Raw genomic sequence first — 25,314 nt, 5'->3', positions numbered from 1 at the left:
AGATGAAAATTAAAGGCTAGACTGTAACTTAAAATATGAGAGAGTTGCCTGGGGATACTGAGAGGTTAAATTATTTATTCTTAGTCACACAGCTGATATGTATTAGAAGTGGATTTGAACCCAAGTTTTCTTCACTCCAAGTCTAGCCCTAAAACTTCTAAAACATGCTGCATCTCACAGAGACCACATAGTATATATGTGTGTGTGTGTGTGTGTATACATATATACATATATATGTGTATATATAATTAAATCCATGCTAACCTGTTTTCATGTAGATATTTGTGCATTTGGGGATAAGAGAGGAAGAGGAGAGGATACTCAAAAAAGAATATTAATATAATGGATCCAAAAGGAGGACATACTATCGCTAATCCAGAAATATGAGAGACACTCCATACTAGATATTTCTTTTTAAATTTTCAAAATTGATGCTTTAGGGCAATTTAAAAAGTAGGTTCACTGAAGAATCACTTCAAAATACCTTAAGAAAAAATAATGCCACATATCCTCATCCCAAACAATTAGGATTATATATTTAGGGCTGGAAGGAATTTCAGCAACAATCTAGTATTTTACACAGGAAGAAACTGAGTACCAAGAAGATTAAGTCACACAGGGAATAAGCATCAGAGATAGGATTTAAACCTGGGTCCTCTGACCCAAGAGGCAGTGCATTTATCCTACAGTACATTTTCTCCCATAAATCCTATCCTAAAGCAAATAAAGAAATGTTTCCCTGGATAAATTTAATGATTTATTCTCTCATTTATTCTTTTTAATTAAAGTTCCATGAAATTTCATATGCACAGCAAAAAAAAATTCTCTGATGATGTAACACAAGTTAGATGAAACTTCTCAAATTATGCAGAGATGTAGGGAGAGGGAGAAAGGAGGAGGTACCATAAAAATCATAAAATTAGTGGTTAAAAGGACTTTTGAAGCCATCTAACCCAATCATCTCATCTTATAGATGAGGAACTGAAGCCCAGATAGGTTAAATGACTTGCCAAGAGTCACAGAGCTAGTAAGTGGTTGAGATAGAACTTGACCCAAGAGCTTCCTGACTTGAAGGTCTTGAGGACTGTGTACTAAAGGGATGAAAGTAGAAACCTTAAAAAATGGACAAGGCTGATACAAACTCCAAGATACTTGATCAAGCAAACTATACAGCTTAGAATTGTGTCTGAGGGAAATTCCCTATTCTTTTTTGCCAATAACCTTTATATGATACTCAGTACCACTACTCATGTCAGACTTCTTTATGAATTTCATGAAACTTGTGAACCTCACAAAGTTGGTAAATGCTTCTACTTTACAAATAGTATTCCAAATTCCTCACAGCTAATTTTTAACTCTGTTATAAGGGTAACGCAAAGAGTCCTAACTGATCCAAAAGGATCTCTTCAGGGTTATAAGGAAGAGTAACAGTGGTTGCCAATAGACCATCTAAGAAAGAACGCTTTTAAAAGTCCCCCAAGCAAAGTTAGAAAATGCATGGCCATGCTTGGTGGTGCATGCTTCTGATTCTTGATACGAGGGAGGCTGAGGCTAATGGATTACTTGAGCTTGAGAGTTCTGAGTTGCAATTAGGTTTAGAACAATCAAGTTTCTGCACTACTTGGGCACCAATAAGGTGAACCCTCAAGAGAGAGGCTACCAGTGAACTGACCCAGGATGAAAATGAATCATGTCAAAACTTTTCTGTTGACCAGCAGTGAGATCAGGACTATGAATGATGACTGTACTTCCAGCCTGGGTGAGATAAGCCAGTCTCAAAACAAAAAAAAAATCTCTTATAGATTTGCTTGAGAATGATTTGAACCTATTACCAAAGACTTTCTCATAATTCTACAAATGTAGAATTAATGTTTAAATTATAAAATTAACCCTCATATTCCAATATTTTCCCATCTCCTTCCTTTATTTCCCTGTAAAGAAAAGCATTACTATTAAAGAAATCTATTGTTTTTTTAAAGAATGGTCATTCCAGATTAGAAAATAAGCATGCAGCATGCAAAAATATTTATACATATATTATATATACCTTGGCTTTCTTATTTTCAGGGTCTGAAGGCAGGGACAAAGGTTGTGGTGAAGTCGACTCCTTGGTTCTTGTTAGGGATATGGGAGGTGCCAGGCTTGAAATAGGGGATCTACTATATGTTGCTGTGGTTTCGGGGGGCATCGTGGGTCTTATGGGTAAGGTATTGACTTGATAATTTGGGTGCATGGATGAAATATGCTGAACTGTATGGGAATTCGTATTATCAACAAGAGGAATGGAGGACCCCAAATTAGGATGAGAGGAAGAACTAGGGATAGAAATGTGGGAAGAAGTAGCAGATAGGAAGTTCTTCTCCTTAGCTAATTGTGATGAGGCTACTTTTGACTGGCATGTAGGATATAAGGGAGTAGATGGAAAGGAATATTCATTTGGAAAAGACAGAGGGTTTCTTTGGCTAACAGGGTCAGAACGAGAGCACAAGACAGAAGAGAATGAAGCAGATGAGTATGTGTGAAACCTCGTGGGCTTTTCGGGAGCTAGACCTTTGCAGTCAGCTTCGTGGCTGTCTTTGTTAAGGGAAACAGCAGAACACGGTGGGATAGGGGGTAGGGTTGATGAGTTCACTATTTTACTTTGTAATTGTGGTGGGACCATATTACCCTTAGGAGAAACAGGAGGTGAAGGAACACTTCCTAATTTAGGAGAAAGTGGACTGCTGCTCAAGGGCTTTTTATGGGAAAAGGGAGCTTCCTGGGAGACAGGACTAATCTTGGTGAAGAAAGGAGAGTGAATTGATTGATGGGGCACTTCAGAAGACTGGTGTTCCCCTAGATCTAGAGATTCTTCCCTGAGGGAGAAACTAGAGTAAGATTTCTTAGGGGTAGGTGGGGTTCTCTTCACCTTTTGATCCAGTGTGAGTGTGGATGAAGTTAGGGAGTTAGAAGAGAAGGTGGGACAGGATGCAGGAGAAAAGGGTCTCCCATGAGAAGGGTTTGACTTCAAAATAGCAGTCAGAAGGGAAAGTCGAGTTGGTATTGGAGACTTAACTCCTGACTTTGCAAGATTTCCACTAGATGAAGCTTGGCTACATAAAGTTGAAGAGGACCCACAAAAAGTGGAATTCAGTGGTTTAGGACTTGGGGATAATGAATGTGTGATGATACGAACGGGTATATATGATGATGAATCAGACTTGGGAACACTTGAAGGCAGTCCCTGAGCAGTGAAGCTCTGACTTCCACTTGAGCTGATAAGATTTGAGGGAGGAGTTGAACTCTTGCTTAAAGTTTCTGACCTTAATTCAGACTTTTGGTGAGCTAAGGTTGGGCTAGAGATATCTTTTAGCTGCTTAGAACCTAAGATCTGAGTGCTTTTTATCTCTGAGGTGGTTTCTTCTGATGTAAAACAAGGGGAAGAGTAAGTGGTCCCTTGAAAATATGTCGACGTTTCTTGCATGGCTGACCCACGTGGATCCACACTCTTAGTATGAAATTCTTCCAGGACAGAGGCTTGGTGCAGGCTAACCATGTCAGATTGTGCTTTCAGATTAGTTGGTGAAACAAAGATAGCAGGTGATTTACAGGAGAGCTGACCAGAGGTAGTAGAGAGAGAAGTTAACTGGAGGAAAGAGAAAGAGACAGGTTAAAATAGGACAGAACGTGAGAAACTGATAAATCTTCCATTTAATTCTATGATCCAGCAAGCAGTGATTCTAATAGTGCAAACAAAAAATGGCAGCTTCATTCTTGACCAACAAAGTCTTGTGACTTTAAAACAACATGGTACAGGTGGAGAGAATGCTCAACTGCTAGTCAGAGAGCCTGTGTTTAAAACTTAGCTCTTTACTACATGTGTGACTTTTGGTAAATAAGTTAGCCTCTCTGGGATTCAATTTCTTTTTCGGTAAAATGAGAAGATCGACTCCATGCCCTACATGGTCCCATCCAATTCAAAATCTATGATTCTATGAACTTGTTAAGGTGAAAATTGATTATAGTCGACAAATGATGCAGCACAAACTATGCGCTCTATCATGTAGGATGGTAACACTTATATCATTATCTCAACATATAATATATACCTACACATATATGCCTACATATGTATGTATAAGTATTCTATTTTTCTATATTGAAAATAACTTATCAATCATATACTAACATCAAATTCAAATCCTCAAAAGCATATTTTAATTTACCTATTCAGATTTGTTCACCTTATGATTTACATTAAAACTTAAAATGGTTTCTCTTTAAAAATGAAGTATATGGCATAATATCATAACTTCATTGTTGAAATTCCAAAACTATGATTGCATAAGGAACTCCTAACATGGAAATGCCATTCACTGATGCAAATCAGAACTCCCAACATAATGTAAACTTCTTGAAGGCAGAGACTCTTTTGTTTTTGTCTTTCTATGCTCAGAACCTATCACAATACCTGGCACTTTGTAGATATTTAATAAATGCTTGTTGAGTTTAATTAAACTTATCTGTAACTTATACCCTTAAGGAATTGCCTGGAACACTTAGCTAGTTAAGTAACTTACCCATAATCACACAGCAAGTATATGTAAGAGGCAGTATATGAAGTCATCTTGCCTCTAAAGGCAGCCCTCTAAATACTCTTTCACAATGTCTCTCAATATTATCATGAAAATTATTATTCATTAAATATCATCAACATATTTCAATTAATAAATTTTTAAAAACTCAAGACAAATCTTCCAGATTAAGAACTTGCATAATCACTCTGAAAATAAAATATAATTTGATCAATCAGCCAAAATCATCTTAAGTTTCTGACTTCACACAAAAAGCTGCCTTCAACCCACAGGAAGCACACAAACTAGAGGGCAAAATATCAGGCAATTGATTGCCTGAGAGGAGATGAAGGGAAAAGAAAGGTAAGGATGAAGGAAAAAGCTAACCCTTAGCATTCTCCATGATTAATTTCCTGGCTTAAAATGTTAAATATTATTTGGGTACTACAAAAAGTCATACACCCACTTTCAGACCAAAGAATGCAGAATATTTGACAAATTCGGTAAACAAGAAACAATTCACCCACCACTGACTCACAAACCCAGCAGAGAGAGGAAGTAAGAAAGTGCTGTCTCAGGCTAGGAGACATAATGAGTAAAGCATCTCAAAACTGCTGAGTATATCCATGTCAGGAAATACAGAACGCAGAGTGGTTTGTCCAGAAAACTGTGAAATGCTCATCATCTTCTGAAAAGCATAGTGACTTTTACACTTTTGTGTAAAAGTATAATGATGAGGGATCATTTTTGAGCTCCTTTTTCTAAGACAGAATTTGATATAGAAAGGCAATGTGGTTGGTGTGCTTAATCTGAAATAAAGAATCTGGATTCAGATTCAGATTATGCCACTAACTACTTATATGACTTTGGGCAAGTGATTTAACTTCTTGGGGACTTGTAAAATGAGAGGGTTGGACAAGATTAACCTTAAAGTGCCTTCTTGCTATGATCTTATTGATGGAGTACAGGCCCAAGCTAAGACCTTCACTCCTTACCCCAAAAGGATTTGGGTCCCATTTGTTTACAGGCCCTGGAAACCTCACTTTAAACTTTCCCCTGAACTCACCTTGAATTTTCCCACTTGGTAAAGTCTTTGGCATTTGCCTGAGATGTCAGACACATCCCAGTCAACTGGTCTTTCATCGTAGCCTATGCCTGATTTCCCAAATTTAGGTTACCACTAACCTAGCCAAGTCCTTCATTGTCTGTTACCTCCAGATTGCCCCTGGCTACTTCCCACCCTTTATTCCATCTAGACTCCTCCTCTGTACCCATAGTCCTCTGCTTAAAATATCCATTTTGGGGTGCCTAGGTTACACAGTGAAAAGAGCACCAGCCCTGTAGTCAGAAGGACCTGAGTTCAAATCTGCCCTCAGACACTTGACACACTTACTAGCCATGTGACCGTGGGCAAGTCACTTAACCCCAATTGCCCTGCCTTCCCCCCTCCAAAAAAAGCAAAAACAAAAAAATAAAAGATCCATCTTGCCTCCATTCAAATGCTCGGATTCAATGTGGACTACTTGTCAATACAAGTGTCACAGATTCCTTAAGAGTGTGGCCAAAATGGTGGATTTTTAAAATCACTGCCACCCTGACAGGTGGTCTAATAAATCTTGTATTCTAGAGAAGGCTTGGGACAAATTCATTAGGGAAGAAACCACATATTGCTACTTCAGGGTCCCAGCACCCCTAAACCTCAACATTTATGATTTGTAAACACAAATTGGGTGTAGTTCCCACACTGTTGTGGAGTATAACAATTCATTTTTTATTAAAAACAATTGGGAGCTACCAAGAAATAGGACAAACATCCTTGAGAATATAGACATGAAAACTAAAGAAGAATTAAATTTAAGGGATGTGATTCTCAATGAGGATACCTGAAATGTCTCAATTTTTCTCAATCTGACCTAAATTCACATCTTTTTTGACAACTCTTAGTTTTACTCAAGCTTTGAACTGGTTTCAAAATGAGAACTTCAAAGTATAATTGATCATAAGCTTCCAAGTTTTCAGGCTAAGGAGAAAAAAAAATACAATATTCATTTCCCAAGTGGGGAAATTGCCAAATATATCTGTAACAGGATGACACCTCAATAAACAAACATTTGTAGAGCAACTACTATTTACAAGGCTCTTTGGAGGTTACAAAGATAATTTAAAACATAGTCTCTGACCTCAGGAAACCTTCCTTATGTAGGAAGTGATAAGACAACCACACAAATTAGCATAAAACTAGTAGAATGGGTAAGTGACTAAAAAGAACAACCAAAATGTTGTAGGAATGTTGGATAGGTCCAATGAGAGTCATTTAGCCCAACTGCCCCATGTTAAAGGGTGAAGTAACTAAGGCCCACAACAATTAAATGAATTACCCAAGGCAACATAGTCCTGAGACTCCCTACCACTACTGAAAGGCAGGGGTTGTACTGGAATTCAAACTCATATCATCTGACTCCAAATTTAGTGGGGGTTTTCCACTGCAACAGACTGACTTACTATGTATGTTCAAAATAAATTCTCCAAGTACATGTGGGGTTGGCAGCTTCATTCTGGGTTGCAAACTGGACTCCTTTGTTTTTTGTAATGGTAGCATGAGCCAGGGGTGGCACATAGTATTTGTGCCATGAAAAATGAGTTAGATGGATGAAGATACTGGAGGTGGGGAATGGGAAGGGTAGAGGGGAAAGGGTCAGCAAAGGTTTGGACGTGTAACAAGAATTCCAGAAGAAGGGAATAATCTAAAATGACTAGCATAGGGCTTATGTTGGGGGCAAATAAGTTCTTAATAAATTTTGGTTCTGAAGAGTTGAATTGAATAGAATAATTCAAAGTGTAACACATGAGCATCATGCTCAGCTCCTGGGATCACAGGATCCTAGACTAGAACTAGAAAGGATTTCAGAGATTATCTAGTCCCACCCTTCATTTTACAAATACGAAGATGGAATAAAACAAATGATTTTAACTGTAGAGAGTAGGAAAGTTCTGTAGAGGTCAACTAGTCCAACCTCCTCATTTATAGATAGGAAAACTGAAACAGAGAAAGGTTAAGTAACTTGCACCATGTCATACAGGTAATAAGTGGCAGAGGTAGCTTTTTAACTTATGTCACTGGAGTCTACATCCAGTTTTCTTTCCACTAAACCAACCTGCCTTCCTGAGCAGCTAGGTGGTGGAATGGATAGAACACTGAGTCTGAAGTCAGGAAGACTCATCTTTCTGAGTTTAGATCTGGCCTTACACACTTACTAGATGTGTGACTTTGGACAAGTCACTGAACTCTGTTTGCCTCAGCTTCCTCATCTGTAAAAAAAAATGATCTGGAGAAGGAAATGGCAAACTGCTACAGTATCTTTTTTTTTCCTTTTCAAGTGAATATTTTAGACTCAAATGACAGAACACAAATACAGAATAGAGAAAAGAAACAAAAACATATCATAAATTTAAATATTAGAACTTAAGTAGAAAATTAGAAAGAAAGAAAAAGCATGTCATATGCATAGCAGAACATGAGAGGATTCAAAATATGTAACAATAAATTTTCATTTCAAGAAAGCATCTATGATAAATAACACTTATTGTACTGAGAATTATCCATCTTTGTTTCCTTGTAAAATATTTTGGGTTTTTTGCTGTGCGTTTTTTACTTTGTTCTTTTTTCCCTCTCCCAACCCCCTCCAGAAGGCTGCAATAAAATTTAGATACGTCTTTATAGCTAAAAACATATACATACCCTCCCCAACTCCCAAAGCTACAATAAAGTTCAGATAAGTATCTCTACAGCTATAGATATATACATATACATATACATATATAGACATATACTTTCCCAAACCTATTCTACTTCTGATCTTTGTTTTTATGTATATGCATATCCCTTGTTTCCTATCCTTCCTGCCTCCTCTACTTTACTTCTACCCACTACCTTGCCTTCCTATGGCTTGCCTACTCCACTGCAAGGATCCCTCCCCTATCCTCCCATTCCCATAAATCTTAACACCCCTCTATACCTCTATTTTACTGATTTCTCATTCTCACCTCTAAAGATCCTTCCCTTGTCCTTTCGCCACTCCCTATACCCTAGCATTTTATTTCTTCTGAATTTAGAAGCCTTTCATATTCTTCTAAATATACATATTTATGGATATATGTATGTAGTATGTATGTATGTATGTATTGCTCTCTCTTAAACCCATTCTCGATGAAAGTAGGTTACCAGAACTACCAACTCTCCCCCCCTAATTCCTTTGCATCAATTCTTCCTCTTGCATCTCATTTGTATAAACTAATTACTCTTTTAAGCTGTTCTTAAATGGTTTTACTTTTTAAATTCATATCAAATTCAGGTTTAGCCCAATCTTTCTTATGAACTACCCAACTATTGGTAAGAATCTCAGATATACATTTGACATGTAGAAAAAGTAAGCAGTCTGTCTATATGGATCCCTTATAATCAGTCTTTGTTATGTGCCTTATGTTTCTGTGGGTTCTACCATGTCAAATCTTCTATTAAGTTCAGGATTTTTTTTAACAAAATCTTGAAAGTCTGAGAGTTTATCAAATATTCATTTTTTTCCTTCAGAATAATACTTAACTTTGTAGGGTATGATATTTTTGGACAGAGACCCAGTTCTTTTGCTCTTCAATATGTTGTATTCCAAGACCTGCAGTCCTTTAATGTCTCTGCTGCAAGGTCTTGTGTAATTCTAATTGTGGCACCATCATATCTAAATTGTTTTAATCTTGATGCTTTTATATTTTTTTCCTTGAGCTGGGGGTTTCAGAATTTAACTATGATGTTCCTATGAGTTTTCCTCACAGAATATCTTTCAAGTGGTGATCAATGAATTTTTTTCTATTTCTATTTTCCCACCTTGTTCTAATGTTTCAGGAAATTTTCTTTAATTGTTTCTTGTATTATTGTATCAAGATTCTTTTTTATCATAACATTCAGTTAGTCCAATTATTTTTATATTTTCTCTTCTTGATCTATTCTCCAAATTTTTCTTATAAGATGTTTCACTTTCTCCTCTATTTTTTTCATCATTCATATTTTGTTTAATCATTTCTTGATCTCTTATAATTTCAGTGGCTTCACTTTGCCCAGTTCTAATTTTCAAGATTTTATTTTCTTGCTTAAGATTCTGTATCTCTTTTTCTAATTAGTTAACTTTCCCTTCATAGCCTTCTTGTTTTTCTTGGATTATTCTTTTTTTTTCTTTTTTTTTTTTAGTTTTTCCTCCATCTCTGTCATTTGATTTTAAAAGTCTTTTTTAAGATCTTCTGTGAATTCTTTTTGGGCAGGTGACCATTTGACATTACTCTTTGGGGTTTCCTTACTTCAATATCATCCTCTGAAGATGAAGCCCAGTCATTTCTATTCCCATAATAGCATTCTATGGTTAGATTCTTTCTTGTTTGCTGGTTCATTTTTTGTGCTGATAGCTGTTATTTGTAGTCACCTCTGGCCCTGGGGTAAGGGAAATGCCTCCTGTTCCAGATCTTCAATTCTTTTCTCTAGCCTGAAGCCAAAGCCAAACTTCCAAACTCTTCTAAGTTCCCACAGCCAGGGACTTTCTGCCCCACTGCTTCTGCACTCACTGGGCGTGTGCTGGTTCCTTCTCACCCCAACCGCTTTTCACAGCACAGCTGGGTCTGGTGTTCCTTGTCAGGAGAGGTTCCCTCAATCTTCCCAGGCTCAGACGCCCAACTACCCTCACTATCCTGGGGGTAAAAATTCCAGCAGCTGGGGCTGAGACAGCCTCTCCAACCAACAAACCCTATGGCTTGCCACTTGTTGTTTAAAAGGCTTGGGACTTCTTGTTAAAATGGAACCTAGCCTGGAGGTGTTTATTCTTCACATCAAACAAACCTAGTCCTGGGATTTTTCTTCCAATCTTCTCAAATTGTCCTGGGGGTCCCTAGGCATGCCCCTGTTCTTATTTATCTCCACCTTCACTTTGTTCTCCCTAAGGTGCTATTTTAACTCTTTTGTGGGGGAAAATCTTGAGAGCTTAGAATTTTCTGACCTACTCTGCCATTTTCCCAGAATCCTCTACTGTAGCATCTTTGCCAAGAATACCCCAAATGGGGTCATGAAGGACTCTTCAGACATAACTAAAACCACTGAGCAACAACAAAAGCCTGCCTTCATAAGTCACATCTTCGAGGCATTTTCTTTCTCATAGGTAAGTCAAACAGCAAAAGCACTTCAATTCTAGGCTAAGGAATTATTATAAAAATATATTCTAAAATTTCTCTCTGTCTCTCTCACACACACGATGTTTATATCATGTGTGTATGGTCATCTATATCAATGATGTTTCTAAATCGACTAGAAGACCTCATCAAAGAACAACTTTATTCAGGAATTTTTACATAATTAATTATTATGGACTAAGAATATTTTTTTAATCAATGAAATCAATGAATGGGGCAGTTTGATATTCCTGTCACTCAGGAATGGCAGTTCTCTATCTACTATTGCCTTGAATTCATTTATAGTTCTACATAAATGGAAAAATACCATATTTAAAACTTTTAATACTATTTACTTAGGGTTAATAAGCCTAATATGGTTAAGAACACGTTTCCCTAGAAACAAAACAAAGAAATTATAGCCTGCCACATTTCATTCTCTAACTTGTCGTGCATATTAGACCCTGCTCCCTCACAAGACCATAAGCTACTCAAGGTCAGGTTTCCTTGTCCCTCTCATGGTGTCTGTCACAGTTCTGGATAGTCAATGGGAATTCAAATAATTAAAGTAAAAACTGAGAAAAAACTCTCCCATCTCATTTTCCTAGGGCTACAACACTATACTTCCAAAGTATTAGAAGTTATTAAATTTGCAATTTCATTCTATACGTACACTTATGTATGGATGTTTTTTATCAGTTATGTTACTATAATCCTGTATTTCATTTTTATTTGTGTAGATACATACATATATTATGTGAACATACATATTTACTTAAATAGACATGCTTGCTACATAACAAGCTCTAATTTAGAGACTTAGCAAGATATCATCCTAATTTCCACCAGCAACATACAAAAAATTTTATGCAACCTTTATATTTTTTTTCAACTGGAAAATAGTTTAGGCTATTTTCTTTCATTCTCCTCATTTCTAGGTCATATAAATAACTGGTTTAAAAATAGATCCATAACCCTTGAACCTAAATAAATTTGAATAAAAAGGTGATGGCACCTGTCAAATTTTGATTCACAGAAACTCTAAATCTTACTTCTCTTTTCCTTCTTCCTGGCAAATCCCTTACCCATGCTTTGTTTAATTGCTGCTTTAATTATTACAAAATTTCTTTTCCTTCCTGTTCCTCTTCACCACAATAAGTTCTCACATTTCTGATTGTCTCAATCCTTTCACATCAAATTTGTAATCCATTTCCTCCAACAGGTTCCCTACCTCATATTTCCTCATTCTTTGCCTTCTCCTAATCAGTTCATTACACATGTGAGTAAATGCCATGTTGCATTTTCCTATACCCAACACTGTTTCTATTGTCTGTCTCGAAAAATCACCCTCTATCCTTCCTTTAAAGGCTCATTCTAAAAATTTTATTCTGGAAAGATAATTTTTGAGGACCTCAGAATAAATACCCAGTAGTCTCAATACTATAGCCTATTTTTCACATTACCATCATCAGAATGACCAGCCTGGATACAGTTCCATCTTTAATCTCTATACAATCAAGGCTAATTATTTCACTAAAGATACTGACCATTTTTACTTATCCTGAAATTAACACAGATATACAGCATTCTTCCCTTTATATGTTCCAGTATCCTACTTACTGTTCACTGCCATGCAATGGTCAAAACATTTACATGAAAATATTAAACTCTAATGAACCAGTCCTCATCTGTTCTACTTGACATTAAATCCCTATATACTCCCTCATATCGTGAAAGCCTAAGGGATTTTCATAAATTGGTGACACATACACAAAAAAAATTTGAATGTAAAGACTGTTTTCATTTTATTAAACACACTAGCACTTAGCCCAGGGGCTGGCACAGAGTAAGTACTTAATAAATGCTTGGTTGTTTGACTGAGTGGTTTCCTATAGACTCAAAGGGGGATGTTGGCAGAGGAAAGTCAGAAAGAACTGAGTTCAAGTCTTGCCTTAGACACATACTAGCTTGTGACCAAGGAGAAAGCTGTAAGTAAATCACTATAAGTGCCTGAAAAAACTTGCTAAGATTATAAATTAGAGATGAAATGCATTCATTGTGGAGGGACTTTCTACACAGATGAAATCATAGGTCTGAGTAAAAAAAAAAAAAGAAAGAAAAAGCTATAGGTGTATCCTGTAGTTTAATATTCTACAAACAACTTCATAGCACTGCCTTCCACCACTGAGGAAAAACCATTAAGCAAGGTCTGTCAGTTCTCATCTCCCTGTGACAGAGAGAAATCTCCTATTCCCCAAAGTACAGAGAGGGACATGAGAAGAAAATCTGTAAGAGAAAAAGTAAAAGAAACTAAGGAATTCATTTGAGAGATTCTGGATATAATTTGGAAGGCAACAGTCCCCTAAATCTTTAATCAGTCCCTGCTGCCCAAGGCAATTATATCATCAATGGTTTATTATTTGAACCATTTTTCACCTACATGCAGAGGACCAGGCTATACTTTTGGTTTCTTATTGCCAATGTCCCTGGGTACCCCCTGTGCATAGTGTTATGAGTAAGTGGAACAGGCTGAATGGTCCAGATTACTTCTTGGCATTTTAAAATAATAAATATGTCATTTTTAAAGAGAGACTCAAGCCATTAGTACTTGGCACTCTGATATCAGCTCACAGCATGGAAAACCTTATATTCCTTGCATCTTTCAAGGACTACAACTTATAAAAGCCCTAAGGCTAAAAACCAAGGATGATTTATTTTAGTAAACAAAATATATAGCAGATGGTACTAAACTGTGAGACAAGGATGGTCCACTCTATTCCTAACCCTGTGATTGACAATCTTTCTATGTTGCACTTTTCTCATCTATGAAGCTAAGATGATGATACCTGTCTCTCCCCACCCCACTCCTATTTATGCCTCAAGGTAATTTAAAAGATGAGCTCTCACTGGTCAAGAACTCAGTCTTTGTATGGTGCAATGCAAATCAGTCATTTAACAAGTACTTTTATGATGAGAATATGTTTAAAATGCTTTGAATTCCTTGAAATCACAGGACAAAGAACCTCAGTCAAGTATAATGCATACTTACAACTATAAATAAAATCTGCCAGGAGTTTTGTAATATGAAAAAAGTGGAAAAGAAAAAAAAATACATTCTCTCCAATCTAGTTGCATTGTTCCTCAACAAAACCCAATAATCTTGTATTTCTTTTATCCTTCCCAGGATGCACCCTTCTTAGAATTTTCCAACAATATGAAGAGTATGATTTTCTGCAGGTAACAAGCTCCTTGACTCAAATTTTGCCTCAGCTTTAAAAAAAAACAATGTCAAGAGGCTATTCGATTTTGGATATGGTGATAAAAAGAATACATACTGGGCATACAGTAGGTCCTTAATAAATGCCCATCTAATGGTTAGATGATCTTAAATCATAGACAGACTTAATCATGGATTGTAGAGATTATAGGACCTATAGACCAAGCCAGAAAAAAAAAGGTACCACAGTGGACATGAGGGGCAGTGGTTTTGGTTTCACTTGGGTTTTTCTCTAGTATACAATTCAGTTCTTCAAGTCTTTATTAAATACTTACTATGTGCAAGCTTCTGAGAAAATAAAGACAAAAATGAAAAGTTCCAGCCCTCAAGAGTCTTATATTCTACTGGGGAAGAACAACATGTATACAAGTAAATAAAAACAAAATATGTGCAAAAAATCACAAAAAATTTCAAGAGAGAGAAATGTCTAATAAGGAGAAGGGGACCAGGGATCAGATACTAAGCTATCTTTTGAAAAAAGCTCAGGATTCTAGGAGGAAACTAGGTGGCACAATGGATAGAGTGCTGGGACTGGAGTCAGGAAAACCTAAGTTCAAATCCAGGTATAGTTTAGCCCACCGGATCACAAAGAGTCAGATACAACTGAACAACAACGATTCTAAGTGGTAGAATTGAGGAAGGAATGTGTCTCTGTAATTCACAGGATAACAGAAATTCCTCCTCTATACCTAAAATCCTATTGACTGAGTGAACTGAATATCATAAGAAATAAGATACTTGAAAAATTAATGGGTCATACAATGCCACATTTTCTGGGGTATTTTTTTCCTTTTTTTCTTCTATTAAAAAAACTGAACTAATAGTTTATACTTTGCACTATACATTTTATAATTACACAGGTCATACTCAAATCAATTCAAACTTATTAAACACCTATTTTATGCAAAGCATTGTACTAGGCTCTGATGGAAAGACAAAAACAAGTTTCTACTTTCAAATAGTTTATATTCTCCTATAGGAGACATATCTGTAAAGAGAGAAATAGATGGTTTAGTTGTTTTTGAGTGGTATCCAACTCTCTGTGACCCCATTTGGCCTTTTCTTGGCAAAGAGCGGTCTGCCATTTCCTTCTCTAGCTCATTTTACAGATGAGAAACTGAGTCTAAGTGACTTGCCCAGGGTCACATATATCTGGGGCCAGATTTGAATTCAGGAAGATCAGTCTTCAGCCTTGACACTCTATCCACTGAATGGATATTAAGAAATAGATTAAGGCAATTGAAAAAGTAGAGAAGAAAAACAACTGAGGGATGTAAGTAGACATCTTTAAACTGAACTATGAAAGAAACTAAGGATTCTAAAAAAGATGGCTGGGGAATAGCTTTTGTGAAAACATGGAACTGGTAACTGGAATGTAGGGTTGGGAGTAAAAAAAAAAATAGTTTGGATGGAATGTATAGCAATATGAAACAAATCTAAAAGGGCAGGTGAAAGCCTGATTGTCAGGGTCCTTGACACATCAGTCAAAGGAATTTGCATTTTATTCTAAAGGCAATAGGATTCACTGATGATTTTCAAGCAAAGAAGGAACATGATCATACCCTTAAAGGCATCCAGGTAGTAGAGTGAATAGAGTACCTGGGCCTGGAATCAGGTAGACCTAAGTTCAAATATAACCTTACATACTTACCAACTATGTGGCCCTGGACAAGTCAATTAATCTCTGTCTGCCTCAGTTTCCCCAACTATAAAATGGGGATAATAGCACTTGTTTAAATATTTGTAAAGCACTTAGTAGAGTGCTAGACTCAGTGTAGGTGCTTAATAAATTCTTGTTTCCTTCCTTTCCTACCTTTGGAAGATTATTATCACAACTCTTTGGAGGATAAATTGTAGAAGGTAGAAACTGGAAACAATTAGGATACTATTACAATAATCCAAGTAAATGATCGTAAGGATCTAAACTAAGATGGCTATTTTTAAGATAATCATTAGAAATAGCTATACCTTCAAGCCAGATCTATTAAGATGAAATTTAATAGACAGGAAATCAATTCAAGTCAATAATCACATTAATCACTACTAATTTTCAAGACTTACACTTAAACTGAATAAAAAATTAACTTCACAGATACAAAAAAGCGAAAGTATAGTTGGATAGCAGTTCGGCAGAAAAAAATTTGAGGCTTTTAATAACTTCAAGATCATTATAAGACTATATATAATATGGCAATCGAGATGTTTGGTTTCATTGAGAGACAGTTTCCAAAAATAAGGAGGTGAAAGTGTTGGCACACTCTCCCCTAGTCACATCACATATGAAGTATTATTTTTCCATTTGGAGGCACCATGTTTCAGAAATCACAGTGATAATCAACCAACCAGTCAATATCCATTAGTTAAGCACTTGTTATAATCTAGGAGCTATTATCATTCCTGAGGACACAAAGATAGTAATGAAACAATTTGTGCCATGAAGGAGCTTGCATTCTGTTGGGGAAGACAATGTGTGCATATATAACTATATAAAATGCATTCAAAATAAATACAAGATCTTTTTTTAGTAGCTGTTGAGGCACAAGAATCAGGAAAACCTTTATATAAAAGTGAATCTTGAGCTGAGCTTTGAGGGAAACCACAAATTCTAAAAGATAAGAGTGAAGGAGTACATTCCATTTATGGGAGACAGTCCCTGCCAAGAAACAGAGGCAAGACATAGAACGTCTTATGTGAGGAACAATGAGAAGGCCATACTGTAGTGTGTGAAGGGAAGTAAATTATAATAAAGCTGTAAAAGTAAGTCAGAGCCAAGGTGGGATGGGCTTTAGAAGTTAAAGAAGTTAAAAAAAAGAAGTTAAAGAAGTTTATGCATGATCCTAATAGTAATAGAGAGTCACTAGAGTTTATTGAGTAAAGGAGTGACATGATCAGAGCTGTGTTTTAGGAACATTACTTTGGTGGCTGTATCAAAGATCACTTTGAGAGGAGAGAGACAAAAAGACCAACAGAGAAATTATTGCAATATTCCAGGAAAAGGGTGAATGAAAGTTTGAAATAGAGAATTACTATCAGAGCAGAAAGAAGAGGATAAATGGGAAATAAGTTGGAGAATGTCCAGATGAGGGCAATCAGGATGATAGCTTTCTTCCAATATTCAAAGCTCTATCATATACAGAGGAACTTAGTTTGGCAGCAGAGGCCAGAACCAGGAACAATGACTGAAAGTTAGAGAGAAAGGCAGATTTAGGTTGAATGGAAGAAAAAAATTCCTGAAAATTAGAGCCATCCAAAATAGAATGGACTGACTCAGGAAAATCACCATAAGTGGAGATCTTCAAACGAAAGTTTAAATATATTACTTATCAGATATACTGTAAAGGAGATTGTTCTTCTGGGATGGGTTGGATTAGAAGGACATCTAAATCCAACTCTGAAATTTTTTTTTGGCCTTAGCCAAAGAGATAAAGAAGGCCTCCAACATGTTGAAGGGATTATCTGTGGTGAATATTACAAGAATATAGATAAAATCAAAGTGGACAGGCATGAATGGATCATATGTGGCATCATTTTGGAGGAAACTCCAAAGTCTATGAGATCACAGATCTGTTGGAGTACTTGGGTACATGATGTATATGAAACAAAAGAACATGAAGTACATGAATACATAAGATAAAAATATTAAGTACAAATGAGCACAGAGTACATAAAAAAATAAAAAAATATTCTCCCATCTTCAAAGAACCTTGTTCTGACAATGCTGAATGGAAGAAAAGAGGGCAGAGGGTGTTAAGAATGACACTTATTTTAAGTCATCTCTAAACATTAACTAAGCCATAGATCTACTAAATATGGCAGACCTGCAGAACTTGGCAGTAGGTAGAGGTCAAAATTAAAATGGTCTAAATTTCTTTGGGTTCCAGATAGGTTAGAGACAAACTGACAATGATTAGTTGCTGCAGGTCACATGACAAACAGGAGAGTGTGCTGTGACAAGTCTACATTTTTTTTGCAGGATGCCCGAAATCCTTTGGTAGGCCACAAGTGACTCCTACAGGCATTGTGTTGTACAGGTCTGAAATATGGAAATTATTGCTGAGTGACCAAGGAATAGATATATTATAGCTAAATGCAGATAAATAGAAGAATGGCTAACGGGTTCTCCTTGGAGAGACACACAAAGGAGTTGGTGGAGTTGTTTTCATTTTTTTTTTTTGCAAAGGTAAAAAACACCATGTAATGATGCTTTTGGTTACTTCATCTTATAAAGCTCATGAGGAACATATAGGGAAAAGTTATCATTGAAGCTGATATGTCACTAGGGGTTGAAAAGAATAAAGATGAAGAAAAATTCTACGGAAACTTAATGAGAACCTCTAAAACAAATCAATATGCCCTTAGATAATTTGAAATTTTCAGTACTGAGATGGGCACAAAAAGGATGGAAGAAGAAAATGTTGGAAAATGTGCAGTTTTTATTAACAAAATAAGTTGACATCTTTTGTAGGTTAATTGGAATTCTCATGTCTATGTATCATTCTTTTTTCTTCCTCCAGAAGAAAAATAGATGGTGCTAGACTTGGCAAGCACTGAAAACACCTCTCTCTCTCTCTCTCTCTCTCTCTCTCTCTCTCTCTCTCTCTCTCTTTCTGTCACACACACACACAAATGAAATCTATTATGACAACAAATAAGAGAGTCATATCAGAATCAACTTTGTGTATGTATGCCATCAGAAAAGTGATTAGTTACAGAAATAATCAAAAGTATAATCAGATTAAAAGAAATACTTAATAATAGCTAGTATTTATATAGTGCTTTAAGGTTTACAAAACACTTTTAAAAATATTACATCTTATTACCCTCAAAATAATCCTAGGAGGTAGGTGCTATTATTATCCCAATCCAACTATCCAAGATAGATGAGGAAATCTAGGCAGAGAGACAGTGTAAAGCCAAGCACAAACAGCTTTCCAGAAGAATGCTTCTGTGAACAGCTTTTAAGGTTCTGATTACACAGTATAGTGAACACTCTATTCCATAACAAATCAGAGCAAAACATTCACAGTGAATCAAGATACAGCATTCACAATGTTACAACTTATCACGGAAAATCAAAATATAGCATTCAAAACAACTTATCACAGAAAATGGCCACATCATTTTCACTATAGTGGTCACAAAGTTTTGAACAAAGAACAATCATTTCATAAATCAAGTATTCAATCATCTCAATCATTCAATCATCCTTTAGGAAGTTTGCCTCCTCAAGGGACATAAAGTACAATAGTCAAAGTTCTCCAATCATGGAGCACAATAAGTCACAAATTAGTCACTTATTCAGTCATCAATCACTAAGTACAATCATTTAGTCAATTGATCATTCAATCAACTCAATCATTCAATCATCCTTCATCATTCACTATTCAAATCATCAGAAAATACACAAACCCTCCACTCCTAGGTCATTAGTAAATGACAATTTCTCAGTCAGTACACAGTATCCATGTAAAATCTTCTTTCAGCTTGCCTCAAGGTGCTTTCTCAGATTCCCTGGATCCTCTTCCATGGTCCCAGATCCTACCTGGATTCACCAAACTGTCACCTGGGTTCAAAGGCAGACAGCTACCAGGTCTTTGTCCAGCTCTCCATGCAGTCTCTGTTCCACACTAAAGCTCACAATAATCATTCCACCTCAAATCCTTCACAGTCTCTGTTCCTGGGAAGTCAAGGCTTAACAAAGCCACCAACAGGTTCATGAAAAGCACCAGCATCACAGTCATGCTTCCTCAGTCTTCATCAGCAACTAAAAAATCCTCAACAGCCTCAGCAGCTCTGGCTGGCCCTCAGCTCTGCTGATTGACCCTCAGAAATCCTTAGCAGCTCCAGCTGGCCCTCGGACTCAGCAGAAATTTCATCGGGTTCTCAGAATCAAAATCACTTCATCCCTTTTCTCCAAATCAAAATCATTCTCTCCAGCCTGGGGGGGGGGGGGGAAGGAACTTTCTTCTTCAGCCTCCTCGGCAGGCAGCAGCAGCTTCGGCCTCCACAAATCCTGCTCCAAAAAGATCTGTGTGACCCAGCAGGGGCTTCACACACACAATCACTAGCTCCTCCCTGTTTCAGCCAACCCCTTCCTGTGATGTCAACAACAGGGGTTCATACCTTCTGTTTCTTTAACAAAGGCTTGATTAATTACTACATGCTAAATACCTGTTGGCTTTGCCAATACAAAGGGATCTTCAAATTTAAATTGCATTACCATTACAGACAGCTAGTAAATGTGTGAGACCATTTTTGACCTCAGGATTTCCTGATTCCACATCCAGCTTTCCATCTATTACGTTATTTAGTTATGTAAGATAAGAAGTTACTGTGAATGATGGAACCAGCTTTCACCTGACCTATTCAAATGAGTAATTAATACTGAAAAAATAGTATATGGAAAAATACAAATATATTGACTCTGCATCACTATTTCTTGCAAAGTTTTAACTTATATAAGAAAGTTGCTACAATTGAGAGATCAAAAGGGCCCAGATACCATCTTAATCAGAAAACACTTGATCTTCTTGCCAAGCAATGAGAGGCAGACATAAAGGACAATACAAGCTCAGAATATAAACTCATGGGGGAAATACTAGGAAGGCAGGAGAGCGAAGGACTATGAGAAGCATTGAAAGTCAAAATAATTCTATAGAAAACAGAGTTAAGACCCAAATGAGCTTTCTTATCAAACTGGCAGGGGGACTACAAATAGAAGGAAAATGGAACATATTTGTCAACATTTCTCCACCAGTCAACTTTCATTATCAGTGATAGAGGGACTACTGCATTAAGACCTGAACACTTCAGTCCCTGATGGGTTTTCTGAAGAAGTAGAAATGGCACTAAGGAAGATGAAGTGAAAGCAGCTGCTGAAGTGGACCAAACACACATCAAGGAAATTCATGCTGGAGTTGACACAGTCTTAAAAGATTGAACAATTGCTTCCTAGGTATCTCAGGAAGGGGAAGATAGCAAAATAATAAGAAAAAAAATAGACAATGTTAATGTTCCAAGAATATGAAGGAAGCATCCATAACTACTGACCTATATAACTCTTTTTATGTCTCTAGAAAATCTTTCTTTTTTTTGCCTTTTTTTTTTGGAGGGGTGAAGGCAGGGTAGTTGGAGTTAAGTGACTTGCCCAAGGTCACACAGTAAATGTTAAATCTGAGGCCAGATTTGAACTCAGGTCCTCCTGACTCCAGGGACAGTGCTCTATTTATGAGACTAATCTATATCTATACTGAGGCTCATTGAAATTATGAATACATACATAACAGATTTGTAGTTTCATGCACAATCATCTTTTTATAATATTGTGTTATGGAAATGTTTGTTTCATTCCATAAGTTAAAAATAAAATACATTTTTTAAGAAAAGGAAATCATGAAAAGGGCAAGCTTCCACAAATGATACTGTCCTGAAGACTACATCTTTGCAGTCACACTATTACCTGAAAGATGTGATATAATTAAATAACAAATAATTCTATGTCATTTTTCTATGTGCCAGATACTATTGGGTTCTGGGGAAACAAATACAAAAATGACATAGTTCTGTGTTTTTGTCTGTTGATTTAAATTATTGATTATTGGAATCAAAATAAATTAAGGGAGATTCCCACATGAGACTCCCATGCATGGTATTATACAAGTTTCCCTGGTAAAAGTGATCACAGAGATATCTTTCTTTAATGACCTTTTGATTATTAACATTGGAGTTATAAAGTAAGAAGATAAATTCTCAGCAAAGGTATTCCCCATTGTTGGGAAGGTTGTCTCGGGCAGTGCCCAAAAATAAGAGGGATTCCCCATTGATAGTGAGGTCTTCCAGATGCTCCTGTTTACAGATGATGTTAAGTACATCAAGCCCCACAACATTACATGGGTGAGACTGATCTATGAATACTCAAAAACGACCTGGAATTTGTACATCAGGATACATAGTTGGAATGAACACAGCATGATAGCCAATGAGTTGCGTCCAGAATCGACTAGGAAGAGGACCACAAGCTGGATTGCATTGGGGAATCTGTACAATGCTTTTACTGAATACAAGCTGTTTCCTGGTGCTCGGAATCATCTCTTCAACATAAATATTCTCCCAGTGATGTTATACATTCGTAAAATCCTGGAGCATCACTATCTCCAAGGAAACAAAGTTGCATTTGAACCAAAGGACAACAGAGAAATGAATGGTGAGTGCCAGTAGGTTGCTACATATTGCTAATGATGACTTGTACTCAAGAAATCATACAAGGTTAGCTGACCAGAGAGCAAGATGATGCCACTGCAATATTCAGGCTAGCAAAACAAGTAGGAGAGAAATGCAGAAAAGAAGGTAGGATATAAAAGACTGTTGTGCGCCTGCAGTCCCAATGGTAATCTTTGTGCTGTCCTTGGCTTATTTGTCTGTGATGCTTATGTCTCAGTACACATTCAAAAACATTGTGAAGAAAACTGTGTTGTTCCTCTGATTACCTTCCCTGGTCCAGCTTCCCCATCGCAGTGACTCTCTGTTAACACCTACCTCCTAAGTAAAAACTTCTTAAGTTGTTATTACCCCCCACATCCAGGTTCTGGCTATATCCTTCTATTTCTTGTTTCATAATACCTTATTAACTTGCCCCCTCATCTCTTCTAACTTTTTGTTGTTTATGTTCAGTCATTATTCATTCATGTGCAAATGTTTCTGATCCCACCTGGAGGTTTTCTTGACAAAAATACAAGAATGGTTTGCCATTTCCTTCTCCAGTTCATTTTACAGGTGAGGAAAATGAGGCAAACAAGGTTAAGGGACTTGTGCAGGGTCACCCAGCTAGTAATTAAGTCCAGATTTGAACTCAGGAAATGATTCTTCCTGGCTCCAGGCCCAAAACTCTATCCAATGTGCCACCTAACTGCCTCTTTCTTCTCTTCTAAAATCTTTTGTATAATCTATGTCTGTATCCCAGCAGGCCTCTTTCCTACCATAATTCCCTTTCCAAAATAACCCCTCTATCCAGGAAATCTGCTTATCTTCTGCTCACATCATTCCACAAAATCTCAGAGTTGAAAAGGACACCAGCAGTGATCTGACAATAAAAACCAGCATACACATAGTGCTTTAAAGTTTGCTAAGTGATGTGCATATGTTATGTCATTTGATACTCACAACAATGTTGAGAGGTAGGTGCTATTATCATCCATTTCACAGATGAGGAAACTGAGGCTAAGAGATTAAATGACTTGCCCAAGGTCACACAAATATTAAGAGTCTCAGATGGGATTGAAACTGAAGTCTTCATGACTCTAAGTCCAACACTCTTATCCACTAAACCACTTAGTTGTTGCAATCCATAATTAAAGAACTATCACCTCTATAACCTAACTAGCAAGTAATAATCCAACCAATTCTTCCAAAAATGAAAGCTCATTATATCCTAAGGCAGCCTCTTCCCTTTTGGATAGTTCTAATCATTATTCTGGTGGGTTTTTTGTTTTGTTTTGTTTTGTTTTTTTCTTTTTGGAGGACAGTCGGGGTTCAGTGACTTGCCCAAGGTCACAAGGCTAGTTTGTGTCTGTGTGTGTGAAGTGTCTGAGGATGGATTTGAACTCAGGTCCTCCTGACTCCAGAGCCAGTGCTCTATTCACTGAACCACCTAGCTGCCCCCATTATTGTTTTTCCTTACATAAACCTGTATCATAGTATAATGTAAAGAACAATGGATTTTGAGTCAGAGAACCTGGGGTAGAATCCTGACTTTTTTACTTGCTGTCCAGTATAGGGTGAACAAAGCACTTTCATGCTCTGAGTTCCAGTTTTTACATATTTCATTTAGGGTAATGGCTTAATTGATCTCTGAGATAGATCACTTCCATCGCTAAATTCTGTGATCCTTCTTGTCATCTTTCCCTCTATATCTTCCTAATATTCAGCTTCTCCTTATTCTAGGCATTTGTCCTTTCAAAGTATCTCCCAAAGATTCTCCCATCCTTAAACATCACACACACAGACACACACACACACAATTCACTTCATTAGAACCTGATATGCTCTTAAGTTATTATACTGTATCTCTCCACAATTTCATAGCAAAACTCCTAGAAAAAAAACTGTCTATAATCATTTTTGCACCCCCTTCTCCATACTCACTTTCCAACTCTTTATAGTTTATCCCTATTTATAGTTTATCACTAAACTGAAACTGTTCTCTCCAAAGGTACCAATGACCTCTTAACTGCCAAATTTGATGTTAAATTCTTAGTCTTTATTCTTTTCAACCATCTTCTGAATTTGATACTGAGGACCATCTTTTTTTTCTATAAAACTACTTTTTCCTGGTTCTCCTCCTACCTGTCTTAATCTTTCCCAATCTCCTTCACTAGCATATCATCCATATGATGCCTTTTCACTGTGGATGTTTCCCACAAGCTCAGTCCTGTATCCTCTTTTCTTTTATATCTCTTAGTGACCTCACCAGTTCCCCTGGGGTTAATAATCATCTCTACACACATTCAAAGATCTATATATCCAACCCGGTCCTCCTGAGCTTCAGGCTCATATCACAAACTATTAGATACTTGAAACCAAATATTCCAGAAACATCTCAAATTCAACATGTCCAAAACAGAATTCATCATCTTTCTCTACTCTTCCACCTCTCCGCCAAACGTATCTATTTCTGCTGAAGGAACCACCATTCCTTCAGCTTCTCCTGTTTTTAACTTCAGTGTTATCCTTGACTCCTCACTCTCCTCCATCCTTATAGCTGCTCATTTGCCTAATCTTGTCATTTCTGTTTCATGAAAATATTTCATGTATATCCTCTCTCTACTTACAAAATCAAAGCCTTAGTTCAAGTCCTTATTACCTCTTGCCTAGACTAATTTACAGACATAACAACTGTTCAACCTGCCTTAAGTCTCTCCTCACTTCAATCTACCCTGCACACATCTATGGAAATGATATTCCTTATCACAGATCTTATCAAATCATCCCCCTTATTCAATAAAATCTGGTGACTTGCAATTGTCTCTTGGATCAGATATAAACTGTTGTCTGGCTTTGAAAGCCCTCTACAACCAGTTCAAATCTGTCAGTCCAACTTCATTACATATCCCTCCCCTTCCTGAATACTACTCTCTCTGTCTCTGTCTCTCTCTCTGTCTCTCTCTCTGTCTCTCTCTCTCTGACTCTCTCTCTATCTCTCTCTGTCTCTGTCTTTCTCTGTCTCTCTATCTCTCTCTGTCTCTCTCTTTCTCTCTCTGTCTCTCTCTCTGTCTCTGTCTCTCT

At 36.9% G+C, this 25,314-nt stretch overlaps 1 protein-coding gene across 6 annotated transcripts in view; it reads right to left on the bottom strand.

The window, feature by feature from the left end:
* The window catches only part of MLIP (muscular LMNA interacting protein), a 396,856-nt gene that overhangs the window by 198,535 nt on the left and 173,007 nt on the right, over positions 1–25,314 (bottom strand). For all 6 annotated transcript variants that reach the window (XM_069070633.1, XM_069070635.1, XM_069070636.1 and 3 more), the window contains one exon: positions 2,048–3,625. In XM_069070633.1, the coding sequence (XP_068926734.1) occupies positions 2,048–3,625 (1,578 nt within the window). The remainder of the gene's footprint in view (positions 1–2,047; positions 3,626–25,314) is intronic.

The sequence above is a fragment of the Petaurus breviceps genome, unplaced genomic scaffold, assembly GCF_028583685.1.
Source record: "Petaurus breviceps papuanus isolate PSGF00001 unplaced genomic scaffold, PetGlider_PUasm1.0 90822, whole genome shotgun sequence".
Taxonomy (NCBI): Eukaryota; Metazoa; Chordata; class Mammalia; order Diprotodontia; family Petauridae; genus Petaurus; species Petaurus breviceps.
This window is presented reverse-complemented; position numbering and strand designations above follow the sequence as displayed.